The sequence below is a fragment of the Perca flavescens genome, chromosome 19 (assembly GCF_004354835.1).
Source record: "Perca flavescens isolate YP-PL-M2 chromosome 19, PFLA_1.0, whole genome shotgun sequence".
NCBI classification, from domain to species: domain Eukaryota; kingdom Metazoa; phylum Chordata; class Actinopteri; order Perciformes; family Percidae; genus Perca; species Perca flavescens.
This window is the reverse complement of record NC_041349.1, coordinates 19,762,555-19,787,740: the sequence shown is the minus strand read 5'-3', so window position 1 is coordinate 19,787,740 and position 25,186 is coordinate 19,762,555. Positions and strand designations below refer to the sequence as shown.

The 25,186-nt window shown below is 47.7% G+C and overlaps 2 protein-coding genes and 1 long non-coding RNA gene across 3 annotated transcripts; all 3 read left to right on the top strand.

Moving 5' to 3' along the window:
- Positions 1–1,459: 1,459 nt before the first annotated feature.
- Positions 1,460–2,728, top strand: LOC114545406 (gamete and mating-type specific protein A-like; the record flags this gene model as incomplete). Its single annotated transcript, XM_028563678.1, has 2 exons — positions 1,460–1,510; positions 2,675–2,728. Coding segments are annotated over 2 exons (105 nt in total), but the record flags the coding sequence as incomplete, so codon positions are not given.
- A 1,989-nt stretch (positions 2,729–4,717) lies between these two features.
- LOC114545405 (mucin-5AC) lies at positions 4,718–15,743 on the top strand (the record flags this gene model as incomplete). Its single annotated transcript, XM_028563677.1, has 8 exons — positions 4,718–5,290; positions 9,477–9,557; positions 9,817–9,848; positions 11,722–11,852; positions 12,676–13,184; positions 13,861–13,931; positions 14,068–14,403; positions 15,605–15,743. Coding segments are annotated over 8 exons (1,872 nt in total), but the record flags the coding sequence as incomplete, so codon positions are not given.
- A 5,658-nt stretch (positions 15,744–21,401) lies between these two features.
- LOC114545905 (uncharacterized) lies at positions 21,402–23,868 on the top strand. Its single transcript, XR_003690954.1, has 4 exons — positions 21,402–21,630; positions 23,055–23,104; positions 23,288–23,374; positions 23,743–23,868. It is a non-coding gene; the product is annotated as an uncharacterized LOC114545905 (long non-coding RNA).
- Positions 23,869–25,186: the final 1,318 nt, after the last annotated feature.

The window sequence follows — 25,186 nt, the reverse complement described above, 5'->3', positions numbered from 1 at the left end:
AACAGCAGCACCAACTACTGCAGCATCTACAACAGCAGCACCTACAACTCCTGCCCCTACAACAGCTGCACCAACAACAGCCGCACCTACAACAGCAGCACCTACAACTGCTGCACCTACGACAGCTGCACCTACGACAGGTGCACCTACAACTGCAGCACCTACAACAGCAGCACCAACTACTGCAGCACCTACAACAGCAGCACCTACAACTCCTGCCCCTACGACAGCTGCACCAACAACAGCCGCACCTACAACAGAAGCACCTACAACTGCTGCTCCTACGACAGCTGCACCTACGACAGCTGCACCTACGACAGCTGCACCTACAACTGCAGCACCTACAACAGCAGCACCAACTACTGCAGCACCTACAACAGCAGCACCTACAACTCCTGCCCCTACGACAGCTGCACCAACAACAGCCGCACCTACAACAGAAGCACCTACAACTGCTACACCTACGACGGCTGCACCTACGACAGCTGCACCTACAACTGCAGCACCTACAACAGCAGCACCAACTACTGCAGCACCTACAACAGCAGCACCTACAACTCCAGCCCCTACAACAGCTGCACCAATAACAGCTGCACCTACAACAGCAGCACCTACAACTGCTGCACCTACGACAGCTGCACCTACAACTGCAGCACCTACAACAGCAGCACCAACTACTGCAGCACCAACTACTGCAGCACCTACAACAGCAGCACCTACAACTCCTGCCCCTACAACATCTGCACCAACAACAGCCGCACCTACAACAGAAGCACCTACAACTGCTGCACCTACGACAGCTGCACCAACAACTCCTGCACCTACAACTGCAGCCCCTACAACTGCTGCACCTACAACAGCAGCACCTACAACTCCTGCCCCTACGACAGCTGCACCAACAACAGCCACACCTACAACAGAAGCACCTACAACTGCTGCACCTACGACAGCTGCACCTACGACAGCTGCACCTACAACTGCAGCACCTACAACAGCAGCACCAACTACTGCAGCATCTACAACAGCAGCACCTACAACTCCTGCCCCTACAACAGCTGCACCAACAACAGCTGCACCTACAACAGCTGCACCTACAACTGCAGCACCAACTACTGCAGCACCTACAACTCCTGCACCTACAACAGCAGCACCTACAACTCCTGCCCCTACGACAGCTGCACCAACAACAGCCGCACCTACAACAGCAGCACCTACAACTGTTGCACCTACGACAGCTGTACCTACGACAGCTGCACCTACAACTGCAGCACCTACAACAGCAGCACCAACTACTGCAGCACCTACAACAGCAGCACCTACAACTCCTGCCCCTACGACAGCTGCACCAACAACAGCTGCACCAACAATTCCTGCACCTACAACTGCAGCCCCTACAACTGCTGCACCTACGACAGCTGCACCTACAACTGCAGCACCTACAACAGCAGCACCAACTACTGCAGCACCTACAACAGCAGCACCTACAACTCATGCCCCTACAACAGCTGCATCAACAACAGCCGCACCTACAACAGAAGCACCTACAACTGCTGCACCTACGACAGCTGCATCAACAACTCCTGCACCTACAACTGCAGCCCCTACAACTGCTGCACCTACAACAGCAGCACCTACAACTCCTGCCCCTACGACAGCTGCACCAACAACAGCCGCACCTACAACAGAAGCACCTACAACTGCTGCACCTACGACAGCTGCACCTACGACAGCTGCACCTACGACAGCTGCACCTACAACTGCAGCACCTACAACAGCAGCACCAACTACTGCAGCACCTACAACAGCAGCACCTACAACTCCTGCCCCTACGACAGCTGCACCAACAACAGCCACACCTACAACAGCAGCACCTACAACTTCAGCCCCTACAACAGCTGCACCAACAACAGCTGCACCTACAACAGCAGCACCTACAACTGCTGCACCTACGACAGCTGCACCTACAACTGCAGCACCTACAACAGCAGCACCAACTACTGCAGCACCAACTACTGCAGCACCTACAACAGCAGCACCTACAACTCCTGCCCCTACAACATCTGCACCAACAACAGCCGCACCTACAACAGAAGCACCTACAACTGCTGCACCTACGACAGCGGCACCAACAACTCCTGCACCTACAACTGCAGCCCCTACAACTGCTGCACCTACAACAGCAGCACCTACAACTCCTGCCCCTACGACAGCTGCACCAACAACAGCCGCACCTACAACAGAAGCACCTACAACTGCTGCACATACGACAGCTGCACCTACAACAGCTGCACCTACAACTGCAGCACCTACAACAGCAGCACCAACTACTGCAGCATCTACAACAGCAGCACCTACAACTCCTGCCCCTACAACAGCTGCACCAACAACAGCCGCACCTACAACAGCAGCACCTACAACTGCTGCACCTACGACAGCTGCACCTACGACAGGTGCACCTACAACTGCAGCACCTACAACAGCAGCACCAACTACTGCAGCACCTACAACAGCAGCACCTACAACTCCTGCCCCTACGACAGCTGCACCAACAACAGCCGCACCTACAACAGAAGCACCTACAACTGCTGCTCCTACGACAGCTGCACCTACGACAGCTGCACCTACGACAGCTGCACCTACAACTGCAGCACCTACAACAGCAGCACCAACTACTGCAGCACCTACAACAGCAGCACCTACAACTCCTGCCCCTACGACAGCTGCACCAACAACAGCCGCACCTACAACAGAAGCACCTACAACTGCTACACCTACAACTCCTGCCCCTACAACATCTGCACCAACAACAGCCGCACCTACAACAGAAGCACCTACAACTGCTGCACCTACGACAGCGGCACCAACAACTCCTGCACCTACAACTGCAGCCCCTACAACTGCTGCACCTACAACAGCAGCACCTACAACTCCTGCCCCTACGACAGCTGCACCAACAACAGCCGCACCTACAACAGAAGCACCTACAACTGCTGCACATACGACAGCTGCACCTACAACAGCTGCACCTACAACTGCAGCACCTACAACAGCAGCACCAACTACTGCAGCATCTACAACAGCAGCACCTACAACTCCTGCCCCTACAACAGCTGCACCAACAACAGCCGCACCTACAACAGCAGCACCTACAACTGCTGCACCTACGACAGCTGCACCTACGACAGGTGCACCTACAACTGCAGCACCTACAACAGCAGCACCAACTACTGCAGCACCTACAACAGCAGCACCTACAACTCCTGCCCCTACGACAGCTGCACCAACAACAGCCGCACCTACAACAGAAGCACCTACAACTGCTGCCCCTACGACAGCTGCACCTACGACAGCTGCACCTACGACATCTGCACCTACAACTGCAGCACCTACAACAGCAGCACCAACTACTGCAGCACCTACAACAGCAGCACCTACAACTCCAGCCCCTACAACAGCTGCACCAATAACAGCTGCACCTACAACAGCAGCACCTACAACTGCTGCACCTACGACAGCTGCACCTACAACTGCAGCACCTACAACAGCAGCACCAACTACTGCAGCACCAACTACTGCAGCACCTACAACAGCAGCACCTACAACTCCTGCCCCTACAACATCTGCACCAACAACAGCCGCACCTACAACAGAAGCACCTACAACTGCTGCACCTACGACAGCTGCACCAACAACTCCTGCACCTACAACTGCAGCCCCTACAACTGCTGCTGCACTACAACAGCAGCACCTACAACTCCTGCCCCCCACGACAGCTGCACCAACAACAGCCGCACCTACAACAGAAGCACCTACAACTGCTGCACCTACGACAGCTGCACCTACGACAGCTGCACCTACAACTGCAGCACCTACAACAGCAGCACCAACTACTGCAGCATCTACAACAGCAGCACCTACAACTCCTGCCCCTACAACAGCTGCACCAACAACAGCTGCACCTACAACAGCTGCACCTACAACTGCAGCACCAACTACTGCAGCACCTACAACTCCTGCACCTACAACAGCAGCACCTAGAACTCCTGCCCCTACGACAGCTGCACCAACAACAGCCGCACCTACAACAGCAGCACCTACAACTGTTGCACCTACGACAGCTGTACCTACGACAGCTGCACCTACAACTGCAGCACTTACAACAGCAGCAACAACTACTGCAGCACCTACAACAGCAGCACCTACAACTCCTGCCCCTACGACAGCTGCACCAACAACAGCTGCACCAACAATTCCTGCACCTACAACTGCAGCCCCTACAACTGCAGCACCTACGACAGCTGCACCTACAACTGCAGCACCTACAACAGCAGCACCAACTACTGCAGCACCTACAACAGCAGCACCTACAACTCATGCCCCTACAACAGCTGCACCAACAACAGCCGCACCTACAACAGAAGCACCTACAACTGCTGCACCTACGACAGCTGCACCAACAACTCCTGCACCTACAACTGCAGCCCTTACAACTGCTGCACCTACAACAGCAGCACCTACAACTCCTGCCCCTACGACAGCTGCACCAACAACAGCCGCACCTACAACAGAAGCACCTACAACTGCTACACCTACGACGGCTGCACCTACGACAGCTGCACCTACAACTGCAGCACCTACAACAGCAGCACCAACTACTGCAGCACCTACAACAGCAGCACCTACAACTCCAGCCCCTACAACAGCTGCACCAACAACAGCTGCACCTACAACAGCAGCACCTACAACTGCTGCACCTACGACAGCTGCACCTACAACTGCAGCACCTACAACAGCAGCACCTACAACTCCTGCCCCTACGACAGCTGCACCAACAACAGCCGCACCTACAACAGCAGCACCTACAACTGTTGCACTTACGACAGCTGCACCAACAACAGCTGCACCTACAACTGCAGCACCTACAACAGCAGCACCAACTACTGCAGCACCTACAACAGCAGCACCTACAACTCCAGCCCCTACAACAGCTGCACCAACAACAGCTGCACCTACAACAGCAGCACCTACAACTGCTGCACCTACGACAGCTGCACCTACAACTGCAGCACCTACAACAGCAGCACCAATTACTGCAGCACCAACTACTGCAGCACCTACAACAGCAGCACCTACAACTCCTGCCCCTACAACATCTGCACCAACAACAGCCGCACCTACAACAGAAGCACCTACAACTGCTGCACCTACGACAGCTGCACCAACAACTCCTGCACCTACAACTGCAGCCCCTACAACTGCTGCACCTACAACAGCAGCACCTACAACTCCTGCCCCACGACAGCTGCACCAACAACAGCCGCACCTACAACAGAAGCACCTACAACTGCTGCACCTACGACAGCTGCACCTACGACAGCTGCACCTACAACTGCAGCACCTACAACAGCAGCACCAACTACTGCAGCATCTACAACAGCAGCACCTACAACTCCTGCCCCTACAACAGCTGCACCAACAACAGCTGCACCTATGACAGCTGCACCTACAACTGCAGCACCAACTACTGCAGCACCTACAACTCCTGCACCTACAACAGCAGCACCTACAACTCCTGCCCCTACGACAGCTGCACCAACAACAGCCGCACCTACAACTGCAGCCCCTACAACTGCTGCACCTACGACAGCTGCACCCACAACTGCAGCACCTACAACAGCAGCACCAACTACTGCAGCACCAACTACTGCAGCCCCTACAACAGCAGCACCTACAACTCCTGCCCCTACGACAGCTGCACCAACAACAGCCGCACCTACAACAGAAGCACCTACAACTGCTGCACCTACGACAGCTGCACCTACGACAGCTGCACCTACAACTGCAGCACCTACAACAGCAGCACCAACTACTGCAGCACCTACAACAGCAGCACCTACAACTCCTGCCCCTACGACAGCTGCACCAACAACAGCCGCACCTACAACAGAAGCACCTACAACTGCTACACCTACGACGGCTGCACCTACGACAGCTGCACCTACAACAGCAGCACCTACAACTGCTGCACCTACGACAGCTGCACCTACAACTGCAGCACCTACAACAGCAGCACCTACAACTCCTGCCCCTACAACAGCTGCACCAACAACAGCTGCACCTACGACAGCTGCACCTACAACTGCAGCACCAACTACTGCAGCACCTACAACTCCTGCACCTACAACAGCAGCACCTACAACTCCTGCCCCTACAACAGCTGCACCAACAACAGCCGCACCTACAACAGCAGCACCTACAACTGTTGCACCTACGACAGCTGCACCTACGACAGCTGCACCTACAACTGCAGCACCTACAACAGCAGCACCAACTACTGCAGCACCTACAACAGCAGCACCTACAACTCCTGCCCCTACGACAGCTGCACCAACAACAGGAGCACCAACAACTCCTGCACCTACAACTGCAGCCCCGACAACTGCAGCACCTACAACAGCAGCACCTACAACTCCTGCCCCTACGACAGCTGCACCAACAACAGCCGCACCTACAACTGCAGCCCCTACAACTGCTGCACCTACGACAGCTGCACCCACAACTGCAGCACCTACAACAGCAGCACCAACTACTGCAGCACCAACTACTGCAGCCCCTACAACAGCAGCACCTACAACTCCTGCCCCTACGACAGCTGCACCAACAACAGCCGCACCTACAACAGAAGCACCTACAACTGCTGCACCTACGACAGCTGCACCTACGACAGCTGCACCTACAACTGCAGCACCTACAACAGCAGCACCAACTACTGCAGCACCTACAACAGCAGCACCTACAACTCCTGCCCCTACGACAGCTGCACCAACAACAGCCGCACCTACAACAGAAGCACCTACAACTGCTACACCAACGACGGTTGCACCACGACAGCTGCACCTACAACAGCAGCACCTACAACTGCTGCACCTACGACAGCTGCACCTACAACTGCAGCACCTACAACAGCAGCACCTACAACTCCTGCCCCTACAACAGCTGCACCAACAACAGCTGCACCTACGACAGCTGCACCTACAACTGCAGCACCAACTACTGCAGCACCTACAACTCCTGCACCTACAACAGCAGCACCTACAACTCCTGCCCCTACAACAGCTGCACCAACAACAGCCGCACCTACAACAGCAGCACCTACAACTGTTGCACCTACGACAGCTGCACCTACGACAGCTGCACCTACAACTGCAGCACCTACAACAGCAGCACCAACTACTGCAGCACCTACAACAGCAGCACCTACAACTCCTGCCCCTACGACAGCTGCACCAACAACAGGAGCACCAACAACTCCTGCACCTACAACTGCAGCCCCGACAACTGCAGCACCTACAACAGCAGCACCTACAACTCCTGCCCCTACGACAGCTGCACCAACAACAGCCGCACCTACAACAGCAGCACCAACTACTGCAGCACCAACTACTGCAGCACCTACAACAGCAGCACCTACAACTCCTGCCCCTACAACAGCTGCACCAACAACAGCTGAACCTACGACTGCTGCACCTACAACTGCAGCACCTACAACTCCTGCCCCTACGACAGCTGCACCAACAACTGCTGCACCTACGACTGCTGCACCTACAACTGCTGCACCTACGACAGCTGCACCTACAACTGCAGCACCTACAACAGCAGCACCAACTACTGCAGCACCAACTACTGCAGCACCTACAACAGCAGCACCTACAACTCCTGCCCCTACAACAGCTGCACCAACGACAGCTGCACATACCACTGCTGCACCTACAACTGCAGCACCAACTACTGCAGCACCTACAACTCCTGCACCTACAACAGCAGCACCTACAACTCCTGCCCCTACGACAGCTGCACCAATAACAGCCACACCTACAACAGCAGCACCTACAACTGCTGCACCTACGACAGCTGCACCTACAACTGCAGCACCTACAACAGCGGCACCAACTACTGCAGCACCTACAACAGCAGCACCTACAACTCCTGCCCCTACGACAGCTGCACAAACAACAGCTGCACCTATGACTGCTGCACCTACAACTGCAGCAACACCTACTGCAGCACCTACAACTCCTGCACCTACAACAGCTGCCCCAACAGCTCCTGCACCTACAACTGCAGCCCCTACAACTGCAGCACCTACAACTGCTGCACCTACAACTCCTGCCCCCCACGACAGCTGCACCAACAACAGCCGCACCTACAACAGCAGCACCTACAACTGGTGCACCCCACGATAGCTGCACTTACAACAGCTGCACCAACAACAGATTTTTCCTACAACTGCAGCACCAACAACAGCAGCACCAACTACTGCAGCACCTACAACTGCTGCACCTACAACTGCTGCACCTACAACTCCTGCCCCTACGACAGCTGCACCTACAACTGCAGGACCTACAACAGCAGCACCAACTACTGCAGCACCTACAACAGCAGCACCTACAACTCCTGTCCCTACGACAGCTGCACCAACAACAGCTGCACCTACGACTGCTGAACCTACAACTGCTGCACCTACGACAGCTGCACCTACAACTGCAGCACCTACAACAGCAGCACCAACTACTGCAGCACCAACTACTGCAGCACCAACTACTGCAGCACCTACAACAGCAGCACCTACAACTGCCGCTCCTACAACTGCAGCACCTACAACAGCAGCACCAACTACTGCAGCACCTACAACTGCTGCACCTACAACTCCTGCCCCTAGGACAGCTGAACCTACAACTGCAGGACCTACAACAGCAGCACCAACTACTGCAGCACCTACAACAGCAGCACCTACAACTCCTGCCCCTACGACAGCTGCACCAACAACAGCTGCACCTACGACTGCTGCACCTACAACTGCTGCACCTACGACAGCTGCATTACAACTGCTGCACCTACAACTGCAGCACCAACTACTGCAGCACCTACAACTCCTGCACCTACATCAGCAGCACCTACAACTCCTGCCCCTACGACAGCTGCACCAATAACAGCCGCACCTACAACAGCAGCACCTACAACTGCTGCACCTACGACAGCTGCACCTACGACAGCTGCACCTACAACTGCAGCACCTACAACAGCAGCACCAACTACTGCAGCACCTACAACAGCAGCACCTACAACTCCTGCCCCTACGACAGCTGCACCAACAACAGCCGCACCTACAACAGAAGCACCTACAACTGCTACATTTCGACCACATCCATTCCGACAGCTGCACCTACAACAGCAGCACCTACAACTGCTTTGGTTACGACAGCTGCACCTACAACTGCAGCACCTCAACAACAGCAGCACCTACAACTCCTGTGGATACAACAGCTGCACCAACAACAGCTGCACCCACCTTAGCTATATATTACAACTGCAGCACCAACTACTGCAGCACCTACAACTTTGCACCTACAACAGCAGCACCTACAACTCCTGCCCCTACAACATTTAGTTTTCAACAACAGGAGCACCTACAACAGCAGTCTACAACTGTTGCACCTACGACAGCTGCAACGACAGCTGCACCTACAACTGCAGCACCTACAACAGCAGCACCAACTACTGCAGCACCTACAACAGCAGCACCTACAACTCCTGCCCCTACGACAGCTGCACCAACAACAGGAGCACCAACAACTCCTGCACCTACAACTGCAGCCCCGACAACTGCAGCACCTACAACAGCAGCACCTACAACTCCTGCCCCTACGACAGCTGCACCAACAACAGCCGCACCTACAACAGCAGCACCAACTACTGCAGCACCAACTACTGCAGCACCTACAACAGCAGCACCTACAACTCCTGCCCCTACAACAGCTGCACCAACAACAGCTGAACCTACGACTGCTGCACCTACAACTGCAGCACCTACAACTCCTGCCCCTACGACAGCTGCACCAACAACTGCTGCACCTACGACTGCTGCACCTACAACTGCTGCACCTACGACAGCTGCACCTACAACTGCAGCACCTACAACAGCAGCACCAACTACTGCAGCACCAACTACTGCAGCACCTACAACAGCAGCACCTACAACTCCTGCCCCTACAACAGCTGCACCAACGACAGCTGCACATACCACTGCTGCACCTACAACTGCAGCACCAACTACTGCAGCACCTACAACTCCTGCACCTACAACAGCAGCACCTACAACTCCTGCCCCTACGACAGCTGCACCAATAACAGCCACACCTACAACAGCAGCACCTACAACTGCTGCACCTACGACAGCTGCACCTACAACTGCAGCACCTACAACAGCGGCACCAACTACTGCAGCACCTACAACAGCAGCACCTACAACTCCTGCCCCTACGACAGCTGCACAAACAACAGCTGCACCTATGACTGCTGCACCTACAACTGCAGCAACACCTACTGCAGCACCTACAACTCCTGCACCTACAACAGCTGCCCCAACAGCTCCTGCACCTACAACTGCAGCCCCTACAACTGCAGCACCTACAACTGCTGCACCTACAACTCCTGCCCCTACGACAGCTGCACCAACAACAGCCGCACCTACAACAGCAGCACCTACAACTGGTGCACCTACGATAGCTGCACTTACAACAGCTGCACCAACAACAGCCGCTCCTACAACTGCAGCACCTACAACAGCAGCACCAACTACTGCAGCACCTACAACTGCTGCACCTACAACTGCTGCACCTACAACTCCTGCCCCTACGACAGCTGCACCTACAACTGCAGGACCTACAACAGCAGCACCAACTACTGCAGCACCTACAACAGCAGCACCTACAACTCCTGTCCCTACGACAGCTGCACCAACAACAGCTGCACCTACGACTGCTGAACCTACAACTGCTGCACCTACGACAGCTGCACCTACAACTGCAGCACCTACAACAGCAGCACCAACTACTGCAGCACCAACTACTGCAGCACCAACTACTGCAGCACCTACAACAGCAGCACCTACAACTGCCGCTCCTACAACTGCAGCACCTACAACAGCAGCACCAACTACTGCAGCACCTACAACTGCTGCACCTACAACTCCTGCCCCTAGGACAGCTGAACCTACAACTGCAGGACCTACAACAGCAGCACCAACTACTGCAGCACCTACAACAGCAGCACCTACAACTCCTGCCCCTACGACAGCTGCACCAACAACAGCTGCACCTACGACTGCTGCACCTACAACTGCTGCACCTACGACAGCTGCACCTACAACTGCTGCACCTACAACTGCAGCACCAACTACTGCAGCACCTACAACTCCTGCACCTACATCAGCAGCACCTACAACTCCTGCCCCTACGACAGCTGCACCAATAACAGCCGCACCTACAACAGCAGCACCTACAACTGCTGCACCTACGACAGCTGCACCTACGACAGCTGCACCTACAACTGCAGCACCTACAACAGCAGCACCAACTACTGAAGCACCTACAACAGCAGCACCTACAACTCCTGCCCCTATGACAGCTGCACAAACAACAGCTGCACCTACGACTGCTGCACCTACAACAGCAGCACCACCTACTGCAGCACCTACAACTCCTGCACCTGCAACAGCTGCCCCAACAACTCCTGCACCTACAACTGCAGCCCCTACAACTGCAGCACCTACAACAGCTGCACCAACAACAGCCGCACCTACAACAGCAGCACCTACAACTCGTGCACCTACGACAGCTGCACCTACAACAGCAGCACCTACAACTCCTGCCCCTACGACAGCTGCATCAACAACAACCGCACCTACAACAGCAGCACCTACAACTGCTTCACCAACAACAGCCACACCAACAGCCACATCTATGACTGCAGCACCTATGACAGCAGCATCTACAACTCCTGCCCCTACGACAGCTGCACCAACAACTCCTGCACCTACAACTGCTTCACCAACAACAGCCACACCAACAGCCACATCTATGACTGCAGCACCTACAACAGCAGCACCTACAACTGCTGCACCTACGACAGCTGCACCTACGACAGCAGCACCTACAACTCCTGCCCCTACGACAGCTGCACCAACAACAGCCGCACCTACAACAGCAGCACCTACAACTGCTGCACCTACGACAGCTGCACCTACAACAGCTGCACCTACGACTGCTGCACCTACAACTGCAGCACCAACTACTGCAGCACCTACAACAGCAGCACCTACGACAGCTGCACCAAGTACTGCAGCACCTACAACAGCAGCACCAACAACAGCTGCTCCTACGACTGCCACACCAACTACTGCAGCACCTACAAATCCTGCCCCTACGACAGCTGCACCAACAACTCCTGCACCTACAACTGTAGCCCCTACAAGTGCAGCATCTACCACTGCTGTACCTACAACTACTGCACCAACAACAGCAGCACCTACAACTGCTGCACCTACAACAGCAGCACCTACAACTCCTGCCCCTACGACAGCTGCACCAACAACTCCTGCACCTACAACTGTAGCCCCTACAAGTGCAGCATCTACCACTGCTGTACCTACAACTACTGCACCAACAACAGCAGCACCTACAACTGCTGCACCTACAACAGCGGCACCTACAACTGCTGCACCTACGACAGCTGCACCTACGACAGCAGCACCTACAACTCCTGCCCCTACGTCAGCTGCACCAACAACAGCCGCACCTACAACAGCAGCACCTACAACTGCTGCACCTACGACAGCTGCACCCACAACTGCAGCACTAACTACTGCTGCACCTACAACTGCCGCACCTACAACAGCTGCACCTACGACAGCTGCACCTACGACTGCTGCACCTACGACTGCCACACCAACAACTGCTGCCCCTACAACTCCTGCCCCTACGACAGCTGCACCTACAACTGCAGGACCTACAACAGCAGCACCAACTACTGCAACACCTACAACAGCAGCACCTACAACTCCTGCCCCTACGACAGCTGCAACAACAACAGCTGCACCTACGACTGCTGAACCTACAACTGCTGCACCTACGACAGCTGCACCTACAACTGCAGCACCTACAACAGCAGCACCAACTACTGCAGCACCAACTACTGCAGCACCTACAACAGCAGCACCTACAACTGCCGCTCCTACCACTGCAGCACCTACAACAGCAGCACCAACTACTGCAGCACCTACAACTGCTGCACCTACAACTGCTGCACCTACAACTCCTGCCCTTACGACAGCTGAACCTACAACTGCAGGACCTACAACAGCAGCACCAACTACTGCAGCACCTACAACAGCAGCACCTACAACTCCTGCCCCTACGACAGCTGCACCAACAACAGCTGCACCTACGACTGCTGCACCTACAACTGCTGCACCTACGACAGCTGCACCTACAACTGCTGCACCTACAACTGCAGCACCAACTACTGCAGCACCTACAACTCCTGCACCTACATCAGCAGCACCTACAACTCCTGCCCCTACGACAGCTGCACCAATAACAGCCGCACCTACAACAGCAGCACCTACAACTGCTGCACCTACGACAGCTGCACCTACAACTGCAGCACCTACAACAGCAGCACCAACTACTGAAGCACCTACAACAGCAGCACCTACAACTCCTGCCCCTACGACAGCTGCACAAACAACAGCTGCACCTACGACTGCTGCACCTATAACAGCAGCACCACCTACTGCAGCACCTACAACTCCTGCACCTGCAACAGCTGCCCCAACAACTCCTGCACCTACAACTGCAGCCCCTACAACTGCAGCACCTACAACTGCTGCACCTACAACTCCTGCCCCTACGACAGCTGCACCAACAACAGCCGCACCTACAACAGCAGCACCTACAACTGGTGCACCTACGACAGCTGCACCTACAACAGCAGCACCTACAACTCCTGTCCCTACGACAGCTGCATCAACAACAACCGCACCTACAACAGCAGCACCTACAACTGCTTCACCAACAACAGCCACACCAACAGCCACATCTATGACTGCAGCACCTATGACAGCAGCATCTACAACTCCTGCCCCTATGACAGCTGCACCAACAACTCCTGCACCTACAACTGCTGCACTAACTACTGCAGCACCTACAACTCCTGCCCCTACGACAGCTGCACCAACAACAGCCACACCTACAACAGCCACACCAGCAACAGCAGCACCAACAACCTCTGCCACTACGACAGCTGCACCTACAACAGCAGCACCAACAATATCCGCACCTACAACGGCAGCACCGACAACTGCAGCAGCACCTACAACCACACTTACAACTGCAGCACCAACTACAGCCACAACTACGACTGCCGCACCAATAACAGCTGCACCTACATCTCCTGTACCTACGACTCCTGCACAAACAACTGCAGTACCTACAACATTACCAACAGGTGGATCAACTGCAACAACTGTAGGTTCCACAACAACTGTTGGTCCAATGACAACCGGTGAGTTAACAACTGGTGCGTCAACAACAACTGGAGGTACAACAACAAAAACAACCGGTGGTTCAACAACAAAAGGTGGTTCAACAACAACTGCAACTACCACCACTACTACTATTACCGCCACTACTACTACTACTACTACTACTACTACTACTACTACTACTACTGCAGCTCCTCCACCAGTTGTGGCTCTTGCAACAGTTTTGGTGGTACAATTTGTAGAAGAACTCACCAATAAAAGCAGCATACAATTTAAGAATCTTGAGGCAGAAGTTGTAGCAGTGGTTAGTACTTATTCTTATTATTTGTCTGTGTATTACATTTGCAATTTTTCTTTTAATTAAGAGAATACTGTATTTTTAGTTTGTTTATACTTTTTATTTCCCCAGTATAACTCCATCTACAGTAAGAGATTTGGCCATCTTTTCATCCGCACCTTTGTCATACAGTTTCGGTAATATTTTATACATTTTGAGAGTCAAATGAATTTGCTTTACTTTCTGGGTTGTGATGATCAATATTATATTTTTTTATATTTACAAAAAATGTAATAATTACAAACATGCATACATGTCAATATCATTTAATTAACATGTGTGTTTTTTGATGCAGCCAAGCCATAACACGAATAGACAATACTGTAGCAGACGTCGGGATTGAGTTCAATCAAACTGCTTCACCTTCAGAAATCCCAAAGGCTGATGTTGTAGCACAAACCTTAGTAGAGGCTGTCTCTAACCCCAACAATACCTTCAACCTCACTGTTGAGGCCACATCCATCACAGTAATTCGTAAGTAAACACTAGCCCTACATTTCACTCCAGTAGTTGTTAGAGCAAGGACATATACCCATTGTTATTTGTCATTTATTTATCACTGTCTGTGTGTATATATGTATTTTTATGATCTGACATACTCCCCAATTTCATTGAAAAGAACCACCCTAGTTTCATATTCTAGTACCATTAAATATAATTTTTTTTCACTGCCAATACCATTACTGACCTTTTTATCCAAGTTATTATTTTTTCCTTTCCTGATCGCTTTTTAAATTTGTTTTGCCAAAGAGCATACATAATCATAATAACCATGAAGTCCACTTTGAGAAACATTAACTAGACTACAGTGATGTGTATGTTTGTTTGTTTAAAATAAGGCCATCTGGCTACCATAATTTATTTTTCCTTTTTTATTTTTACAGAAATAACAACTGCAACCCCCACTTTAAATACTACAGCTGCAATCCCAGCTGCTGCAAATACAACGACAAATACAATGATCTCAACTACAACAGCCTCAACTACAACTTCAACTGCTGCAACTACAACTACAACTACTGAGGCAGTCACAATAAGGCTATTGACTTTCAGATCTGCTGGAGAAACATTTACGATTGACTTGCAGAATCCATCAACTGCAGCATTTACAAGTCGAGCCTCAATAATAAAGTCAACAGTAAGTCACTCTTTTAGTAAAGCTGAGAAAAATCTATGCATCTTAATTAATTTGAAACATCTGACTAAATATCAATAATTTTACAGAATCTGCAATATGCCATCTTTTTTTAATTTAATTATATATATATATATATTAAATATCTATTTGATTTTCACTTACAATTGTCACAAAGTATATTTCCCATCAGTGTGCTGAAGCAAGACTGTATAAATAAAATCCATCCAAACGTATTTTTAATTATACATATTTAAAATATAATTAAATTATTTAAATTTAAAATAGCCCGGTGTAAACACACTAAATATATGTATATATTTATATATACACCTTATATAAATCATTCTTCTATATACATTAAATAGAACATAAATTATGTAGTTGTCTAAGATTAAGATATTGTTATTACTTTTTTTACCAAATGAAATACCATAATTAAATCAAGGCACAAGTGAAGAAACACAAGCCAATAAAATGTACTTACAAATGATTTGTTTTTTTAATTTCTGCAGCTTGAACCTTTCTACAAAAAAGCATTTTCTTCATTCCGCTTCTTGACAGTGATTTCATTCAGGTAATTTGTTCATGCTATAGTGATAGAAGCTTAAGAGTATTTGTCATAAATTCATACAAATAAAACAATATTCTTTGGTCATTCCTTTTGCAGTAGTGGATCAATCATCAACAACTTGGACCTTGCATTTTCATCCACATCCATTCCTAATGGCGCTCAGATTGGAAATGTTTTGGTTAGGGCAGCTTCGAACATTACAGTTTTCAATGTTGACACCACCTCCATTTCTGTGGATGGCACACGTAAGTAATTTTAAATGCTACCTTATATATATTAAATATTTAGTTCATAAAGAAATTCCAGATTTGATTTTTATTTATTAAAGCAATGCTTTTCAATGTTTTTCCTCTTTCAACATTTACAGAAGTTTCAAGTGGAGTAAGCCACAAGATCAGTCTCATCACTGCATCTTTCCTTGTAATGCTGTCATGGCTACTGTCAAGCCAGCAATAGTGCAGCGGTCATGCCCATGTGAAATACCATAAGAAAAAGACTTCTTTTACTAATATATAAAGGACTTTGCTCCCATTAAAAATTCAAGAGGACTTCTGATGATCACAATATTTGGCTTGGAAAGAACTTCCATATATTAAGTTCAAAAGTGGGTTGATCACACACACTGATAATGGATGTTGATTGCAATGGCACACTATTCAACCTTAATAGGGCAGGCCATTACTGGTACTTTTCCTTATTTCTCTGTTTGACGTCCCAGAAAGTCCATCCATGAGAGAGACAACTTTAAGCACTTGGCCCACTGAAGAAAATAGTCATCACTGTAATAAATGGCTTAAAAATGAGAGTAATGACAATTGAAACCTTGTATATCAGACACACCATTACATACCACGTAAACTGTTCACTATATTTAAATTATTGTGCTATAATAATATGATGTAGAAACAAATAACATTTAAATCGAACACAATGCCCTGTATGATTATCCAGTCACATTTGTTATTTAAAGGGATTTATATTATTATACATATGTGTATTCTGTGAGCTTACCTTACCTTTTTGTACAACTTGAGTAAAAAAAATTGGTCTTTGTGATGATCAGGATACAATAATAATAAAAAATTGTCTATTCTATGTCACTAAGTTTATATACAAATCTATTTTCAGTTGTTTGCCATAACTTACTGTCACACTGGTCGAACCCATTTCAACATTCATGTACGTAGGTGGATTAGGAAGAAACCTCGGCAGACCCAGACTCTTGGTAGGCGGTGTCTGACGGGGCCGGTTGGGGGTGTGATGAACAGTGGCGATAATAGTCACATTAAAGATAATGGAACAGTGACTTTGAAGGTAGTCGTTGTAGTTCATGTCATAGCAGGGCACATCGTGTCATACTGAGTAGTGCAGTCTCCTATACCGGATCCTGACTACTCTGTGCGTATGAACATCACAGCAGGGCGTTGCGGGATGAAACGTGGCGCTGCAGAGCATGGGTGGATGCGGCGGATGCAGCAGGACGTAAGTCCTCTAATATTTCCTCATTTATGTCATCAACACATCCATGATTTATGGAAATGTTGTGTAAAACACAACAACCCACAAAGAATGCTGCAACTTTTTGAGGACTGTACTGTAAAGTGCCTTCTGACCTATCCAAACACCTGAAGCGCATTTCCAGTAATATTTTTCCTTGTAATTATGTATGGTTTGCAAAAATGGGAACTGCTGCGTCCGTTTATTTGAGAGAAGTGTATGTGCATTGTGCACACGCTACATTACGGCCAAGCATGGTCCCTAAAGCATCTGAATAACGCGCTACTGACTTTAGACTAGCGCCACTGACTTTAGACCAGGTTTTTCCTGGTCAGTGGCGGAATTGTTTTCTGAAACTGCAAAATAGCACTAAGTAATGTTTGCGCCGGAACACGCCTCCTCGTTTCGCTGAACCGCCCCCAGGAGCGCAAATACATTCCCTATTTTACCGACGTGCGTCTGTGGAGGGAAAAGTCCGCTGTGCGTCGGGTGCAAAATAGGAATGATACATGCGTCGGTGTACAAAGGCAATTGCGCTGAGTGCAAGATAGGGCCCTAGAGCTCACCAGAGATCCTACAGCGCCACCTGTCTTTGGTTCCTCTTAAAAAAACGTGTCTCCATTTTGTTGTTGTTGATGGTTAATGGTACAATGTTCAATGTTCTAAAGATTTAATGAGACACACAACGATGTACATATTTTCCATCAATCATTCCATTCATTTAGATGATGTGTAATAAGATTAGAGAGTCAGGATGGGCGGATTGTCTCTGAAGGTCTGTTCACACATTTTAGGACACAACTGAAACGGATGACAACTACTTTCCTTTGACTTTTACAAAAAATGCAATGTGGAATGGAACATTATTCACAACATTATTGTTTTGTATCATCTTTTTTATATTTACTACAATAACTCCAAATATCATATACAATATTCATTCAGTATGTTTCAATATGCAATTATTTTTGTTCTGCATTTCTACTCACTTCATTATTACTTAACCACAAATCTATATTCAGTTGTTTGTCATAACTTACTGTCACACTGGTCGAACCCCTTTCAACATTCACATACGTAGGTGGATTGCACCAGGACAAAAGAAGGGAGTGTGCCATTATACTGAGCCAAGGAAGTGACACAGTGTCTGTATGCGGAGATTTGAAATGTTCTTATCTTAGTTTATCACTAAGATAAGAACATTTCTGAAAATATGAGTCACGTCATTAGCCTTTACTCTGTTCCAATATAAAAGCCTTAATGGCCTATGTGGACTGTCACAAGGTGAAAGGTTTGCAGTATTACAGATGTGAACAGGATTTAATTAAAGTAAATGGAACAAGTTTTAAATATTGAAAGCATCACAAAATCCAAATCCAATGTGATTTTGCACTAGAATAACAGTTTGTTTTGCACTAAAATAAATGTAAACATTTCACTGGTATGACTATAATTATTACACCAGATTAATAGATTATTGAAAGACATCATATTGCACGTGAGATGCGTGATTCAGTACTTTTAGGAGTTAAGTGTGCTTATGGCCCAGGGAAAAAAAATCTGTTCTTTAGGCTGGTGGTTCGTACTTTGATGGACCTGTTGCACCTGCCAGAGGGCAACAGGTCAAACAGGAAGTGTCTGATTTAGAAGAGTCCTTTAAAACGTTTTTTAGCTTTGCTAAGGCCGCCAGAGCTGAAGATGTCTACCAGGGAGGGCAGAAGGCAGCCAGTGATTTTCTGTGCTGTGTTGATGACCCTCTGAAGAGCTCTTCTGTCTGATGCTGAGCAGCCGACGTACCACACTGAGATGCAGCACGCCAGTACACTCTCGATGGAAGAGCGGTAGAAGGCCACAAGCAGCTTTTTTTCCCAGCCTGTTTTTCCTGAGCATTGTCAGAAAGTGTAGTTGCTGCTGTACCTTCTTCTTGACAACCTTTCAGTCAGCATCATTAAACCTGGAGCAAACACTGTGGCTACAGCTAGATAGAGTAGACAGGAAGCTGACTGACCAATAATGGGCAAGTGTCAATTTAAGCAAAAGCTTTGATAAACTTGAATAAATTCATGATTTTACATTGGTTGAACCATCGATCGATTTAATGCCACTAATCCGAGTCCAAGTTTTGTTCATTTAATTCATTTTATCGTTACGAATGTATTCTTATATACTTCTGAAAAGTATTGAAAAAGTGTAACATGTCAAATCATTTAGGCTGTTTCTTGCCTACTGGTTTTCCATCACTTTGGCCAGTATAATCATAAAAAAAAACGTTATTTAAAGTGATGGTTTGGAGTAATTTCACCCTAGGGTCCTTTGCACCATGACCTTGAACCAAACACCCCCCCAGAAGCTTTTTCAGCTGGGTCGAACATTGGGAGAGTTAGCGTAGAGTAGCGTTATCAGCTGAATAGCTTAGCTCAGGGGCTAATGGACCCAGGTTTGTATCTCGTAAATGAGCCCACTAATAATGCCCAAAATGATACCAAACTTCTACACTAGTACAAATAGGTTATGCATTCATAAAACGATGGATTGGAAAGTTTGTAAGTACAGCCGAAGTTTATGTAAATAACACTTGCCTGTTGGCTTCTCATCTCTGCTGCTGCTGCTGCTGTTGCTACTGAGTGCTTAGGGCGTTCTACAAATTACAACACCGAAAAGAGATACAATAAAAATATTTATTAATTTAATGATTAAATAAGGTAATGTCTCCAAACTTACCTCAATTATAACTTGTCTCCTGCTAGTTATATTACAGCACTTACTTTAAAAAAAAAGTGAAATTAATAAATATTTTTGTTGTATCTCTTTTCGATGTTGTAATTTGTAGACGGCCCTAAGCACTTGTCTTACTGCCGGCAGCAGCAGCAACAACAACAGCAGAGAGCAGAAGCCAGCAGGCAAGTGTTATTTACATAAACTTCTGGTGTACTTACAAACTTTCCAATCCATCGTTTTATGAATGCATAACCTATTTGTACTAGTGTAGAAGTTTGGTATCATTTCGGGCAATAATTAGTGGGGTCATTTACGAGATACAAACCTGGGTCCATTAGCCCCTGCGCTAAGCTATTCAGCTGATAACGCTACTCTACGCTAACTCTCCCAATATTCGACCCAGCTGAAAAAAGCTTCTGGGGGGGTGTTTGGCTCGAGGTCATGGTGCAAAGGACCCTAGGGTGAAATTACTCAGAACCATCACTTTAAGTTAATTGAATGTGGAATTAAAAAAGGTCTTACAAAAGTCTTACATCTAACTCTAAAGAAACCCTACAAAAGAACTTGTCACAATTAAAACAATAAAAAAAATCTACAGACTTTGAATTTGGAAGAAAAATACAGATTGACATTCACCATTAATTAAATATAGTGATTTCATGCTGAGTGATATTAATGCCATGAACTCACTGTAAAAAATTATTTCCCCTTTTTGTTGTCTCAACTTCTGTTTTGGGGTCAAGTCAACTTTCAACTCAAAACTTTTCAATACTTTTGTTAAGATAACACACATATCTGTGTTTTGCTCAGAAATTCTAATGCACAGTTGACACAACTGAGTCATGCTTGTCTTCTCAAATGTAAGTTGAAGTTCACCCAGGGTTCACCACGCTACGTCATTTTGCACATGCGCAGAGCGGCAGACCACGTTAGTCAACGTCTCCTCCATTGAAGGACCGAGCGCGAGAAGCGAGCTGACCGTTGGCGTAAGTAAACTTTTAACTTTTTCTATGGTCTAATATTTCAGCATAGTTTGAGTTTTGTTTTTACTAAGCTAAAGTTTTTAACGAAATACTGTGAACTGACCATTCAAACCTACAGTATAACGTGCAAGCCCTTAGTTTCAAAAACTTAGCTAGCTAAGTGATATGTTAGGTGTGTGTGTGAGAGAGAGAGAGAGAGAGAGAGAGAGAGAATTACGGGAAAAGAACAAACATTGCTCATTAATTAGCTAGTAGTAGCTAGCTAGCTATGTAATGATTATGTGGAGAAATTCTGAACTTGCCTTCAACTAAGTTATGCAAGTAACGAACTAATCCTCTGAATGTTAGTTAAGTTAGTTAGCCCTTATGTTGACTAGCTAGCTGGTTTGTTCGATGAAGGCTGTATATCTATGGATGAAGGCATGCATGGGGAAATGTTGTTTTCTTTTGAATTTCTGTCATGGCTAAATATGCAGGCTGAGGTGGTTTAATTTAGGCACGCTTGTCCGAACATGTTCTGATAACGTATCTTTTGCATATGGTCAGATGTGGCAAATGAGCTATGACGTTGAAACACGTTAACTAGTTTAAACAAGCAATATACTATTTTTTTATCATGAATTGTGCGCCCACTTTTGCTCTAGATTTAGCGACTTTTCAAACCCCCGTTTTTCACGAAAGCGACTAGCCACAAATCTGGCGACTTTCTGTTGAAAAGACGCCAGTATTGTCCGGCGAGCAGGCAAGGTATTTCTCTGTTGTGTCCGCCAAAACAGTCTGTGACTGAGGCGCAGCCCCCCTCTGCTTTCTCCTCATCTGCAGCAGCACTGATCAGGCAGGTAGCTAGAAGGGGTCGGGGTAGGTAGGAGGGACGGCGGAGGGAGCTACCTAAGTAATACTTAGAATGTAATATAAATTCACGTAGTGAGTTTGTGATTATTTTGGCTAAAGATTTATAGTCTCTCATATCCTCTTCCCCAACCGTCATTTTAATAACTAAATGAAGTGAAACGTAAACGTGAATATTATCAATAATAATAATATTGAAGAAGTGAACTATTTATAGTTCTCAATCTGAACTGAAATATTCATTACTCACGCTACGTGTGTGTGTGTGTGTGTGTGTGTGTGTGTGTGTGTGTGTGTGTGTGTGTGTGTGTGTGTGTGTGTGTGTGTGTTGAAGTGAGGGTTATCAGACTGACTTGCTTTGTTTTCTTTGGATAGATGTAGGCCTTAGTACACTAGGGAAAGGGCTGACCAATGCATTATTTTTGATTGGTATAAAATAGCCTTCCAACATAGGGCATAGTCCTTAAATTGCATTACATTTCATGAAATAACAAGCTTGTCTGACAACACACCTATGCTATTTGTTTGTATTTTAAGCCACGCTAATGCAGTATTTTTGTTTCTATTTCTTTCTTCAGAATCAACTGACCAAAGATTAATTCAGTGTCATGACTGATGCAGTGGAACTGTAAGTTTTGTAGTTTTTCCTCAACAAATCAACGCAAAGTAATAAGGCATTACAAAGTTCAGCATGGATTCAATGGAACTACTTGCCCCTTTCCCTGCATATACAAAGTTGTGTACATTTTTTTTTTATTATTTATGAAGCACTGATGTCCTTTCTGGTCTGTATCCCTCTTCTGTTGTCCAGAACTAAAAGAGAGAGAGAGCAGTTGTTCTCCTTGGCCTGGCCCATTTCCAGAAAGAGGATCCCTCCCAATTCTTCAAGATTTGTAAGGTATGTGAGGAATCAATGCCACTCTGGAATCCATATCACTTGCTAATCTCAATCTTTTTGATCCAAATGAAGTCATGATCCTGTAGTTATAGGATATCTAGAAAATATGTCTTGTTATAAAAATCTAGACGTGGAAAGACATCTGCTTAAATGGAGAACAAGTGAATTGTTCAAAGTTGCAGTGACAGGATTCCTTGCTCAATTAATTTGACATTGTAATGTATTTGAATTTCTTCCATTTACATAGGTTTACATTAGTTTGCATCAGACATTTTCATACCTAAGTTTGCTATGCATCTTGAATTTTCATGTGTTGAGGAAATAATGCTGATTTGCAATCTATTCTTATTACTTTGTTGTGTCATTAGCCAAACGAAGAGAGTGAGGCAGTGAAAGGAATGAACGTAGGAATCTTGGTGTTTACAGAGGAGGATCCTCAACGCCCTGTCCCCAAGGAGATGATTGATATTGCACTGATTCTGGAGAAGCATATCGTTCTTGGGACCTGAAGGATGTGCCCAACGCATTCGCCCTGCTGATGGGTCTGCTCTACGTCTTCAACATCCATTACCCAAAAGGGCTCAAGTACATGTTCGAGGTAATACAAAAGGTGATAATGAACATTGGTGGAGACCTTTGCTCTTCAAGAGTTAATGGACTCCGGTCTCTGTGCGGCTGATGGACAGATGGACTAGACAGTCATAGCTGTTTTTTATATTACTCAAAAGTGCCACCCGTTATCTTGGCTACATAGTTGTCATGGAGTTACTGTTCTTTTTTTTTTTTAAGTGTGTCTTTTAAAAACTTGTAAGGTCAGTTGTTTGTGGGATGAAAAGGAGAAAATGATTGCCTTTTGGTTGTACTACCTCAAATAGTCTTGTTAAATTATCATGTTGCACACAGTTATGCAAATATTAGCTGTCAATGCTAAGGTGGACTAGAAGTCCTGAGAGTTGTTTTGCTCGGTCTCTCAAAATATGCTGTTTTTATTGCCTCTATAGTTGACATATGTGACTGTATATGTTCTCTTATTTTGCCACCACCTTGCACACTCAGGCTCTCTCACTCACTCATTCACTCATTCACTCACTCTCTGTCTCACACTCACTCACACAAACACTCACTCTCTGTCTCACTCACTCTGTCTCACACAAACACTCACTCTCTGTCTCACTCACTCTGTCTCACACACTCACTCACACAAACACTCACTCTCTGTCTCACACACTCACTCACACAAACACTCACTCTCTGTCTCACTCTCTTGTCTCACACACTCACTCTGTCTCACTCACTCTGTCTCACTCACTCTGTCTCACTCTCCTCACTCACTGTCTGTCTCACTCACTCTCTGTCTCACACACACACACACACTCACTCTCTGTCTCGCTCACTCTGTTGCACTCACTCACTCTCTGTCGCACTCACTCACTCACACAAACACTCACTCTCTGTCTCACTCACTCACACAAACACTCACTCTGTCTCACACACTCACACAAACACTCACTCTGTCTCACTCCCACTCACTCACTCTCTGTCTCACTCACTCACACAAACACTCACTGTCTGTCTCACAAACACTCACTCACACAAACACTCACTCTCTGTCTCACTCACTCTCTTGTCTCACACACTCACTCACTCTGTTTCACTCACTCTCTGTCTGTCTCACTCACTGTCTCACACACTCACTCACTCTCTGTCTCACACACAATCACTCTGTCACACTCACTCTCTGTCTCACTCACTCTCTGTCTCACACACTCACTCTGTCTCACACACACTCACTCACTCTGTCTCGCTCACTCT